We start from the raw sequence: 12,755 nt of genomic DNA on the forward strand, positions 1-12,755 counted from the left end.
AGTGCATGTTCTTTTAACATAGTGACCTCACCACTACTAACCACTCCCCATTGTCTCTCGTATAATTGTGGTGTCCCCACCTCCAGATTGCTCTCTAGATTGCTACCCTCCAATCCTCAGGAACTACTCCAGAATCTAAAGAGTTTTGAAAAATTATCACTAATGCATCCACTATTTCTGGAGCTACTTCCTTAAGTACTCTGGGATGCAGCCTATCTGGCCCTGGGGATATATCGGCCTTCAATCCATTCAATTTACCCAACAACACTTCCCGACTAACCTGGATTTCACTCAGTTCCTCCATCTCCTTTGATCCCCCGGTCCCCTGCTATTTCCGGCAGATTATTTATTTCTTCCTTAGTGAAGACGGAACCAAAGTAGTTATTCAATTGGTCTGCCATATCCTTGTTCCCCATGATCAATTCACCTGTTTCTGACTGTAAGGGACCTACATTTGTTTTAACTAATCTCTTTCTCGTCACATATCTATAAAAACTTTCGCAGTCAGTTTTTATGTCCCCTGCCAGTTTTCTTTCATAATCTATTTTCCCTTTCCTAATTAAGCCCTTTGTCCTCCTCTGCTGGTCTCTGAATTTATCTCAGTCCTCTGGTATGCTGCTTCTTCTGACTAATTTGTACGCTTCATCTTTTGCTTTGATACTATCCCTGATTTCCCTTGTTATCCACGGATGCACTACCTTCCCTGATTCATTCTTTTGCCAAACTGGGATGAACAATTTTTATGGTTCATCCATGCAGTCTTTAAATGCCTTCCATTGCATATCCACCGTCAATCCTTTTAGAATTAATTGCCAGTCAATCTTGGCCAATTCACGTCCCATACCCTCAAAGTTACCTTTCTTTAAGTTCAGAACCATTGTTTCTGAATTAACAATGTCACTCTCCATCCTAATGAAGAACTCAACCATATTATGGTCACTCTTGCCCAAGGGGGCACGCACAACAAGACTGCTAACTAACCCTTCCTCATTACTCAATACCCAGTCTAGAATAGCCTGCTCTATCGTTGGTTCCTCTACATGTTGGTTTAGAAAACTATCCCGCATACATTCCAAGAAATCCTCTTCCTCAGCACCCCTGCCAATTTGATTCACCCAATCTATATGTAGATTGAAGTCACCCATTATAACTGTTTTAACTTTGTTGCAGGCATTTCTAATTTCCTGTTTGATGCCATCCCCAACTTCACCACTACTGTTAGGTGGCCTGTACACAACATCCACTAGCGTTTTCTGCCCCTTAGTGTTTCGCAGTTCTACCCATATCAATTCCACATCCTCCAAGTTAATGTTCTTCCTTTCAGTTAGGATGATGTAGGTTGCGGTTCATAATTTAAGTCTGTCTGGTTTGCTATTTATTATGTGTGGGAAAGAACAGCAGATGCTGGTTTAAATCGAAGGTAGACACCAAATGCTGGAGCAACAGCATCTCTGGAGATAAGGAATGGGTGACGTTTCAGGTCGAGACCCTTCTTCAGACTGATGTCAGGGGAGTGGGCGTGACAGAGATAAAATGTAGTCGGAGACAGTAAGATTGGTGGGAGAACTGGGAAGGTGAGGGGATGGAGAGAGGGGGAAAACTCTTTCTTGTGTCTTCCTTGCTATTTATTACGGCATGTTTGCACACTAAATTAATCTTCATGTTGCTCTTTAGTTACTTATCCTGTACTTTAGGCTCTGAAGCTGATACATCTGTTCATTTCGAAGCCAGAGAACGTTACTGGCAATTTAGACAATTATCAGGCTATGAACAATTTACTGCTTCCAATTCCCTGTTTGAATGATAATGTTACAGTACGTCCGAGTGATCTCTACCTTAATGATTGTACGTCAGTGAAGCAGTTGTTCAGCAGTACCCCTGTTCTTCCACATTCCCATTCCCACTGCAATGTTTGTGCTCCTCTGATGGTCTGAGTCCTTCAAATAATCTATAATAAATAATAAATATTTACACAATCAATCATTTGGAGTTAGACAAGGGCACAGTTTTGCATTATATCCTCTGGCAAAGCAGCACAATGCCAGCACTGCTCTATAAAGTCAGCCAAGATTTTGTTCCCATGTTCATCGTGAGGTCCATTCCATAATTTTCTGACTCTGAGATGCATTTTCCTTCAGAAACGGGCTTTATGCCTCTGTATATTTGCCACAGACCCGGGCAATTCTGTGCAGTGTCTTCCTTTAACATTTGAGCCTAGCTGAACTGCGAATGAGTGATATCCAAAAGTCGCAGTAAAAGTCACCACATTTTTGTGAGGTGGATTCTTGACGTGGCCAGCAGATGTACCTATTTTGCATCAAATTCTCTTTCCACTGAAGACAGCGTTAAGGTCGTGCAAAAGGGCACAAAGTGCTGGAGTAACTCAGCGGGTCAGGCAGCATCTCTGGAGAACATGGATAGGTGATGCTTCGGGACGGGACCTTAAAGTGTTAAGTTGGTTCTCCGTTCTTCACTATGATCTGTTCCATGCAAGCATCCAGGTTATGTTGCAGCACGATAGACACAAAGTGCTGCAGTAACTTAGCGAGTCAGGTAGCATTGCTGGAGAAAAATAATTGGTGAAGTTTTGGGTCAGCACCCTTCTTCAGATGAACTGTGGAGCTGGCAACAGACTTTTAGTGGATGGAGGGAAGGAAAGTGGGGGGGTGGGGGGAGAGAAGGGACGGTTGGGGGGAGTGATAGGAGATGTACTCAGTCCTTTGTTTATTCTGTACACTTTGACTGCGATGGGTATCTCTAACATGAGCCCAACTCCACCTTACTATTTTTCAGCACTCACAATGCAAATTGTCAAGCCAGCAGGATTCTCAGACCTGTCACGATATCCTTTGTTGCTTATTGTGTGAGTATTATCGTAGCTTTATAATCTGCATGGAACTTTATTGATACATACAGTTTCACTTTACTGGCCAGGCCACTGTTGGAATACCAGGCTTTAGAATGTGGGAGGAAACCGGAGTACGCGGAGAAAACGCACACGGTCCCAGGAAGAACATCCAAACTCTGTATCGACAGCCCCCATGGTCAGGATCGAACCCGGGTCTCTGGCGCTGTAAGACATCAACGCTACCGGTGCACTACTGTGTCGCCCTCGTCCCACCTGTCTGTGTTTGGCCCTTATCCCTCCAAACCCATCCTATCCATGTACCTGCCTAAATATTTCTTAAAACGTTACGATAGTACCTGCCTCAACTCCCTCCTCTGGCAGCTCGTGCTATACACCCGCCACTCTTTGTGGAAAAAAGTGACCCCTCAGGGTCCTATTACATTTTTTCCTCTCTCACCTTAACAAATGAACACTATTTGCTTTGTTGCAGTGGTGACAGTCCTGGTACCCAGATTGTCACAGAGCAGTTCCAAGTAGATTGGACAAGTGTGCTTGTTAGTTCATTCAACGCTATTGTGGTCAGATTCGATGGGCGCGGCAGCGGTTTCCAAGGAACCAAACTCTTGTACGAAATAAAGGGAAAACTGGGAACCGTGGAAGAAAAAGATCAAACGGATGCTTTGAAGTAAGTTCCTTTTGATGATACAAGGTTGTTCTCTAATGGATAAATATGTATTGGTAGAAAAAGGTCCTTGTGGCCATTCTTTCATCTCAACATTAAATGGTGATTAACTTTGTTGCTACTACTCAAGGTTGGCAACATGTTTCTGTCAATCAGGATCAAGTGATGTTGTAGATAGACTTAAAAAGATGAAGTAATTCAGCGGGTCAGACAGCATCTCTGGAGAAAAGAAATAGGTGACGTTTCGGGTCGAGGCCGATCTTCAGAATGAAGATGAAGATGTCTTGACCCAAAACATCACCTATTCCTTTTCTCCAGAGATGCTGTCTGACCCGCTGAGTTACTCCAGCTTTGTATATCTATCTTCAGCACATGGTGGGGGGGGGGGGGGGAGGGGATTGTCCAGATTAAAGGAGGGGCCAGATCACTGCTTGCCGGAAAAGTATTGGAGGACTTGTACACAGAGACAGTATACCAGAGTCTCCAGACTTGGTGCCATTTACAAGGCCTAGTTGCTGTAAATGCAGGGTTCTTGACCTGACCAGGGAGCCCCGGTGTTCTTGCAGTGTGGCTGGGTTGGTCTGGCCAAGCGTGGCCATTGGTGTCCTCTACCACTACTCCACCGCTCCGTGCAGCTGCAAGTCACCTCTGGTCCATGCGCTCGGCCTCCTGGAGCAGATCCCCATCCAGCCGAGCTCCAGGCTGCTGCAGGGCCTCCAGCGGCCCACTCCTCCATTTTCTTTTTCTAATCAAAAATAATGCATTCAATGATTTACAATAATATGTACAATACGAAAAGATTCAAAACAAAACCCACCACCATAGTACAAGTAAAATAAATATTTTTAAATTACCATTTGCCCACCCTTGTTATGGATGCATTCCGCACCCCACGGTGCCCAGCGGTCCCGTAAATTCCCCAGGGCACCCATGGACAACATGTAGTCCCTCTCTAAAACCACCCGGGCTCGGGCGTAACCACGGAAAAGGGGCAGGCATCCCATTCCACAGTTTTTTTTTTAACCCAAAATAATCTATTCAATTATTTACAACAATACATACAGTACAAAATAAATCAAAACAAAACCCACCACCATAATACATCCAACAAATATTCTTCAATACTAAATATACTAGTATACAACTATTTCCCCATCCTTATTAAGGATGTATTCCACCCCCTGCGGTGCCTAGCGGTCTCAGAAATCCCCCAGGGTGCTCGTGCACAGGGTGTAGTCCCTTTCTAAGTTGCGGACATAACCCCAGAAAAGGGGCAGGCAGCTGGCTCCGGCAGAGCCCTCTTCTCACGGATGGCCAGCTTGGCCAGGCCTAGGAGAAACCCAACCAGGACTTCTCCAGCCCTACCCTCTCCCCTATGTCCAAAGCTGAGGATGGTGGGTGTGAAGTGCAGCCAGAAGGCACTCACTCCGCCGTGGGGCTGCCACTGCACTGCCACCCGCAGCCGGTCTTCTATATGGCCTTCTGTGCCGACTATGACTCCCTCCTCTCCAGTCCTCGGGGCTAGCGGAGACCAGGCTCGGCAGCTTCCCTCTCCGGGCGGGCTCCCGCTCGGTTCCACGGCGGGCGACCCGTGTCGGGTACAGCCGCGGCTCACTGGGATCATTCTGCCCTCGCTCTCGCCCAAGACAGGAATTCAAGTCCTGCCTTGTCTGATGAGAAAGTTAAATACAACAAACTTATGGAATTAAAACTAGTGTATTAACAATGGTGATATTTTAATGAGCAGACTTCATCGTGCATGAAGAGAATGCAATATTCCATAAGCAAACCTGGCCTGATGTAGTCGAATCACAGACACAGTCAACATGATTGGCTCCAAACTGTTCTCCAAAATGGTCTCTGAGTTCAAGGGGAATTAGGAGCGGGGAATAATCTCTGTCCCTCCCTACAATGGCTACATCCCATTGTTGACTAAAACAACCTCTGCCTTTCATAAATCCATAAGCCAAAGGAGCAGAATTAGCCCATGTGGCCCAATTAGTCTACTTCACCATTCAATCATGTCTGATCTATCTCTCCCTTTCAACACCAATCTCCTGCCTTCTCCACGTAAACTTTAATGCCCTTACTAATCAAGAATCTGTCAATCTCCCCTTTAAAAATACCCATTGACTTGGCCTTCACAAAGATTCTTCACCCTCTGACGAAAGAAATTCCTCCTTATCTCCATTCTTAATTCCTTTTTATGTTGAGGCTGTGCCCTCTGCTGGTAAACTCCCCCACTAGTGGAAACAATGGCATTAGCTGTCGCACATTTGAGATTGAACTGTCATAAAGTCCTGCAGATACGGTAGGATTATGTCCTGTTAGTTTTTCCCATACTGTCTTTTTGTACGTAAGTTTAATACATTTTTCCTCTGACCATAAGACATGGGAGGAGAATTGGGACATTCGGCCCACTGAGTCTTCTCTGCAATTGGATCATGTCTGATCTATTTTTCCCGCTCAACCCCAATCTCCTAACTTCTCCCTGTAGCCTTTGAAGTCAAGAAACTGTCGATCGCCACTTTAAAAATACTCAATGACTTGGCCTCCACACAGATACACCTTTGACTTTCTTTAGCTCCCTGCTTGTAGAAACCATGCATTGTTCTATTCACAGTTAGCTGGTGAATGCTTTCCATCAAATAGCTGGTGGGAAAAAAAAAGAGTAATATTTGGCCAAAAACTGCATTTTCCTGGTTTGACCTGTGCGATGCTTTAATTTCAGGATTCTCTTGAGGGAAACTTATGTTGATGTAACCAGGATTGGAGTTTTTGGGCAGGTAATATTACAATCATCAAAGTTTTTAACTCTTTACCAAAATTCTTACGAGCTCCTGGATGTTCAATGACTTGGCTGCAATGGTTCAAAGGTGCTTATATTATCACATGTGCGCACTGCGAAATTCTTTCCTTACAAACAGTCCGGTAGAGAATGACCATACCCAGGCATATTCCCGATTAGCAATTGTGCAGAAGTACTCCACTGACCGCATGTAAGAGGCGCCATTTTCAAAGTCCAGTCCATGCTCTAGTTGTTATGAGTGTTGTCCAGTCCAGGCATGCCCCAGGTTGTTGCTGACCTCCATCCATTGCCTTTCCTGGACGCAACGTCCCTCTCCCTGCCCATCCACCTTTGTGCCCTGGAGGTGTCTCCCGCAGTCGCCCATGGGGGCGCAGTAGGCCAGACCCTGGTCCCCTCCTCTTCTACTGACCTCACTCCTTGCCCATTGCGTCCGTCATCATCGCCGGCTCCAACCTTCTGGTCTCTGGTCTTCGGGGAACAAGCGGCAGTGGCTCATGTTATTTTTCCTCTCTTCTTTGGTAATGCAATCCCCTACTGCTCATGATGCAGCACTAGCACACATGCTAACAGCCCTGGGCCAAAGCAACCAGGATGTCGGAACTGGGAAATCTTGCATTTCAACAGCAATATCCTATCATTGTCTCCCAACCCCTTAATAGACATTGAAGCACTTTGAATATGGTCACTGGAGTTATGAAAGAAACTGGCAGCCTTCCAAACCATGGTCCGCGGGCTCCTAAGAGTAGGTGACTGGCTCTGCAGCTCCCCCCTGTAGCACGCTGCCCTCAGGGACCTACAACCTGTTGCAGACACTCTGCTTCCACCACCCCCCATAGGCAGAGTGTCCCAGATTGCATCTACCCTTGCATCCTATGAACTTTCTAGATTCATTCTCAGATTCTGTCTGTATACCACCTGTACATAGATACAGTGAATTTTCTGTCATGGAGTCATACAGCGTGAAAACAGGTCCTTCAGCCCAACTTGCCCACGCCGACCAACATGCCCCTTCTGAACTAGTCCCATCTGCCTGTGTCTGGCCCAAATCCCTCTAAACCTGGCCTATCCATGTACCTGTCTAAATGCTTCTTAAACATTGCGTTACCACCTGCCTCAAATACCTCCTCCGGCAGCTCATTCCATAAACCCTTTGTCTAAAAATGTTGCCACTCGAGTTCCTATTAAATTTTTCCCCCCTCACATTAAACCTCTGTCCTCTGGTGCTTGACTCCCTACTCTGGGCAAACGATTCTGTTTGTTTACCCGATCTATTCATCTCATGGTTTTGTGCTCCTCTATAAGATCAGCCCTCATCCTCCTGCACTGATGAATAAAGTCTTAGCTGGCTCACCTTTACCCAATACCTATACCCTTTACCTCTAGGCACCTCTAATATGGAAAACAGGTACCTACACTCAACCTTTCTATGTCCCTCATAATGTTGTGCAGTTCAGCTCCCCCTCAGATTCCTCAGATCCAAGGATAGCAAACCCAGACTACGCTGTCTCTGTGAGTCAGACTATAAAGCAAGGTTTATATCAGGGAATTAGAGGCAGCTGTAGTAAGGATAATGCAGTAGTCTCTCAACTATATAGTGTCTGAGCAAAAAAAAATTAACAGTGAAAGTGTAGATGACAAATTTATGAAATGTTTACAGCAGCTTTTCAAGCCTGGTCCAAGGGCAGTTCAGTTTAGACCTAATAGTGATAAATGGGTAATTCTATCGAAGAGACATCATAACATGACAGAATTTTATATGGAAATTGGAAGTGATTTTGTTCAATCCAAATTCAGGCTTTCAAGTATAAGCATAGACATAGCAAGCTAGGAATGTATGAGCGAAAATAGTGCTGCAGGATAGGGGCGGCTCGGTGGCGCAGTGGTAGAGTTGCTGCCTTACAGCACCAAAAACCCAGGTTCGATCCTGACTACAGGTGCCGTCTGTACGAAGTTTGGACGTTCTCTGTGTGACCACATGGGTTTTCTTCAGGTGCTCCGGTCTCCTCCCACATTCCAAGGACATGCAGGTTTACAGGTGAATTGACTTTTGTAAAATTACAAAATTGTTCCTAGTGTGCAGGATTGGGCTAGTGTAAGGGGATCTCTGGTAGGCATGGACTTGATGGGCCAAAGGGCCCATACTGTATCTCTAAGATCTAAAGTCTAAAGAAATGAACATATACCGTTATGGCAGAGACTCTTCTTTAGACTGGGGTATGAGGCGTGAGTTGAATATGTTGGGAACAGTATGAGAAGACTTAGTGCAGAAGCAATATTAAATATTTAAGGAATGAAAGTAAATTAATTTGCAACAATACACATTCCTATTAGGTGCACAGACCCAGCAGGTATGATGGACCAACCACAGACCCGCCCGGTAAGAAAGGTTGGCCAAACATCTAAAATAAGTTGAAGATAGTATTAGTTTTAAGGAAAAACATTCAGAATATTTCAGAATGCATGAAAGGAGCGCCAAATATTTGCTAAATATGGTGAATGTTGAATACAAGAGTAATCCAATGACAGGAAACAAGTTGTATATGTTTTGATGCGTAGTCAAGAAGAAATAGATTAATAAAAGTTTACTGCAGGATCCTCACAGACTGAAACTGAAGAAACTAAGAACAAGAGAGTCTGCAGATGCTGGATTTGGGTCAAGCCTGGGTAACTGGGACTAGCTTAGACGGGTATTTTAGGTGTCATGAAGGAATTGGGATGGAGGGCCTCTATCCGCACTGCATGGCTCTATGACTCAAGGAGACTATTGCAGTTTATGTTTTTACACTGGAATATTGTTTAGAAGGCTGGTCTGCCAACGAATGAAGGATATGCTCGCAATGGAGAAAGTAAATGAACAGATTGATTCCTGACATGGGTTGATTGCCCTTGTGAGGAAAGTTGCGGCACTGTGGTGCAGCGGTAGAGATGCTGCCTTACAGCACAAGAGACCCAGGTTCTTCCTGACTTTGGGTGCTGACTGTAAGGAATTTGTACATTCTCCCTGTGACTGTGTGTGTGTTTTCTCCTGTTGCTCCAGTCTCCTCCCTAATTGCCATGATGTACATGTTTGTAGGTTAATTGGCTTTGGTAAAATTGTAAATTGTCCCTAGTGTGTAGGATAGAACTAGTCTATGGTTGGTTGGCACGGGCTTGGTGGGCCAAAGGGCCTGTTTCTGTGCTGTATCTCTAAACTCCTTCCTTAAGCAGACTTTAACTGTAGTCTCTGGAGTTTAGATCAATAAAAGGGATTAACATTTAAAATTTAAAATTTCCATTGACTTTTCATTCCATTTCCATTTCCATTCCTTCTGTGGCAAACAAATCCACAGATTCACCACCCTCTGACTAAAGAAATCCCCCCTCATCTCCTTCCTAAAAGAACGTCCTTTAATTCTGAAGCTATGACCTCTAGACTTAGACTCTCCCACTAGTGGAAACATCTTCTCCACATCCACCCTATCCAGGCCTCTCACCATTCGGTAAGTTTCAATGAGATCCCACATCATTCTTCTAAACTCCAGCAAGTACAGGCCCTCTGCCGTCAAACGCTCATCATATGTTAACCCAATCATTCTTGTAAACCTCCTCTGGTCCTCTGGATGATGTTGGCCATGATGTGTGATGATGATGATGTGGGATGAAGTGTAGTCCAGAATCAGGGCCCAAGGAGCAAATCAAAGGGAAAGCTTTTCAGGGCATCTTCAGCTTCATCTGACAGAGTGAAAATATCACCGCTATTCCAGTGACGTGTCAGTGGGCAGAATTATGAGGGAATTATGTTTTTGATTATTGATGTACAATTGAAGTACTGACACAGTCACCGTGTGAAAGATGAATTTCTAATTGCTCTCTGCAGGCATACGGTGGTTATCTGACTTTGATGTTACTCACAACAGAACACGACTTGGACAAAAAAGATGCCTCATTCAAGTGTGGAGTTGCACTTTCACCAATAACAGACTTTAAACTGTACGGTAAGAATCAACGTACTGAATCTCTTGACATTGTCCACCTGAATCACTCACCCTTACTCACCTCATACTACGTTTAATTTTGTTTAGATTACTTTTGTTTAGATTACTTTTGTTTAGATTACTTTTGTTTAGATTAGATTTGTTTAGATTAGTTTAGTTTAATTTAGTTTAGTTTAGTTTAGATTAGAGGCTCAGAGTGGAAACAGGCCCTTCGGCCCATCGAGTCTGCACCGACCATCGATCAATCCTACATACGTTCTATGTAATCCTAGTTTCGCATCTTATACACTCGGGACAATTTACAATAGATCAGCCACAATTAAATGGTGGAGCAGACTCGATGGTCCGAGTAGCCTAATCCTGCTCTTTAGCCTCTTATGAACTTCGGCAACAGTGGCTCTTGTTCAAAAAAAAGTAAGCAGAGGAAATAGTTCAAATCAGTAAAAGTATGAAAGAAACTAAGCAGTTTTAGGCCCCTTATGTGAGGAAGGATGTGCTGATGTTAGAGAGAGTCCAGATGAGGTTCACAGGAATGATCCCAGGAATGATTGGGTTTTTATTTGATAAACATTTGACGGCACTGGGCCGTCAGGAGTTTAGAAAGATGAGGGGGGACCTCACTGAAACTTATCAAAAACTGAAAGGCCTGGACAGAGTGGATGTGGGGAAGATGTTTCCATCAGTAGGAGAATGGAGGGCTGGAGGCCATAGCCTCAGAATAAAAGGACGTACCTTTAGAAAGGAGATGAGGAGAACATTCTTTAAAGTAGCGAATTGACTCTCTTTGTGCATCTGAACTGTTGTCTCTTTCTTCACAGCATCTGCATTCTCGGAACGATATCTGGGCATGCTCAGCAAAACAGAACAAGGTTACGGGGTAAGTCCAAAGAAAAGTGGTGTACTGCCTTGACCAACATGAATAAACATTATTAAAAACAGACGAGTAGAAACTCTGTTATTTAAATGGATGGAAGAAAGGTAATGGGGTCTTTCGCACAGCTAAATGGCAATTGACAATGTTTCTCAGACAATCCACCTTACCCAGATACAGACCCAAGATGATTTTCATGTGTAGAATTTTTTTTTAAATTTCAAGTAATTAGTTACAGTTTAGAGATACAGCATGGAAGTAGGCCCTTTACGCCACCGTGTTCAATCCAACCATCGATCCCCCATTCACACTAGTTCTATGTTACCCCACTTTCTCATCCACTCCCTACACAACAGGGTCAATTTACAGTGTCCAATTAGCCTACAAACCCGCACGTCTTTTGGATGTGGGAGTAAACCGGAGCGCCCGGAGGAAACCCACGTGATCATGTGCAAACATACTTCACTCACAGACAGCACCCATGGCCATTAGACAATCTCCAAATACAACATGACAAAGCCGGTGCTGGAAAACTCAGACTTGGGTTTCAACAACTAAGTTACAGAGAAAGGATGAATAAGTTAGGGCTTTATTCTCTGGAGCGCAGAAGGTTAAGGGGGGACTTGATAGAGGTCTTTAAAATGATGAGAGGGATAGACAGAGTTGATGTGGACAAGCTTTTCCCTTTGAGAATAGGGAAGATTCAAACAAGAGGACATGACTTCAGAATTAAGGGACAGAAGTTTAGGGGTAACATGAGGGGGATCTTCTTTACTCAGAGAGTGGTAGCGGTGTGGAATGAGCTTCCAGTGGAAGTGGTGGCGGCAGGTTCGTTGGTATCATTTAAAAATAAATTGGATAGGCATATGAATGATAAGAGAATGGAGGGTTATGGTATGAGTGCAGGCAGGTGGGACTAAGGGAAAAAAGTTGTTCGGCACGGACTTGTAGGGCCGAGATGGCCTGTCTCCGTGCTGTAATTGTTATATGGTTATATGGTTAAATGTAATTGAAACCACGTGAAGCTATCAAGAAGGGTTGACAGAGAGGGTAGTGAGCTAACATTTCAGGTCAATGGTCTCACACAACCAAAAAAATAAGCACTATGTTGGAGTAACGCAGCAGGTCAGGCAACATCTCTGGAGACCATGGATAGGTGATGTTGTGGGTCAGGACCCTTCTTCTGACTGATTGTAAGGGGGGCAAGGGTGGGGTGGAGGATAAGACCACGATAAATCAGGGCCGGAAACAGATGACCTCAGGCAGAGTGGTTCCCTGACAGGCTAATTGGGGGTTAGGGAATGGTGATCCCAAGAAGGATACATTGTTGCCTATTGTGGAATAGGTAGATGGACTTTCAATGGAGAAAGGGAGGTCAAGGGTGTAAGAGGGAGTGTTTGTATAAGCCACAGACCCTGACCCAGAATTAGCCTATCGGAGAACCACCCTGCCCGAGTTATAGGTATTGGCCCTGATTTGTCCCGGTCTTTTCTTGCTTCCAGTTCAGCCCCCGCACCTTGTTTCAGTCTGAAGGAGGGCCCCGAAACAAAATGTCACTCATCCATTTTCTT

General features: G+C 44.5%; 1 protein-coding gene across 3 annotated transcripts in view; it reads left to right on the forward strand.

Moving 5' to 3' along the window:
* Nucleotides 1-12,755, forward strand: part of dpp6a (dipeptidyl-peptidase 6a) — a 664,537-nt gene that overhangs the window by 639,194 nt on the left and 12,588 nt on the right. For all 3 annotated transcript variants that reach the window (XM_055664215.1, XM_055664233.1, XM_055664224.1), the window contains exons 19-23: nt 2,794-2,863; nt 3,339-3,533; nt 6,262-6,316; nt 10,196-10,313; nt 11,132-11,190. In XM_055664215.1, the coding sequence (XP_055520190.1) occupies nt 2,794-2,863; nt 3,339-3,533; nt 6,262-6,316; nt 10,196-10,313; nt 11,132-11,190 (497 nt within the window). The remainder of the gene's footprint in view (nt 1-2,793; nt 2,864-3,338; nt 3,534-6,261; nt 6,317-10,195; nt 10,314-11,131; nt 11,191-12,755) is intronic.

The sequence above is a fragment of the Leucoraja erinacea genome, chromosome 2 (assembly GCF_028641065.1).
Source record: "Leucoraja erinacea ecotype New England chromosome 2, Leri_hhj_1, whole genome shotgun sequence".
Lineage (NCBI taxonomy): Eukaryota > Metazoa > Chordata > Chondrichthyes > Rajiformes > Rajidae > Leucoraja > Leucoraja erinaceus.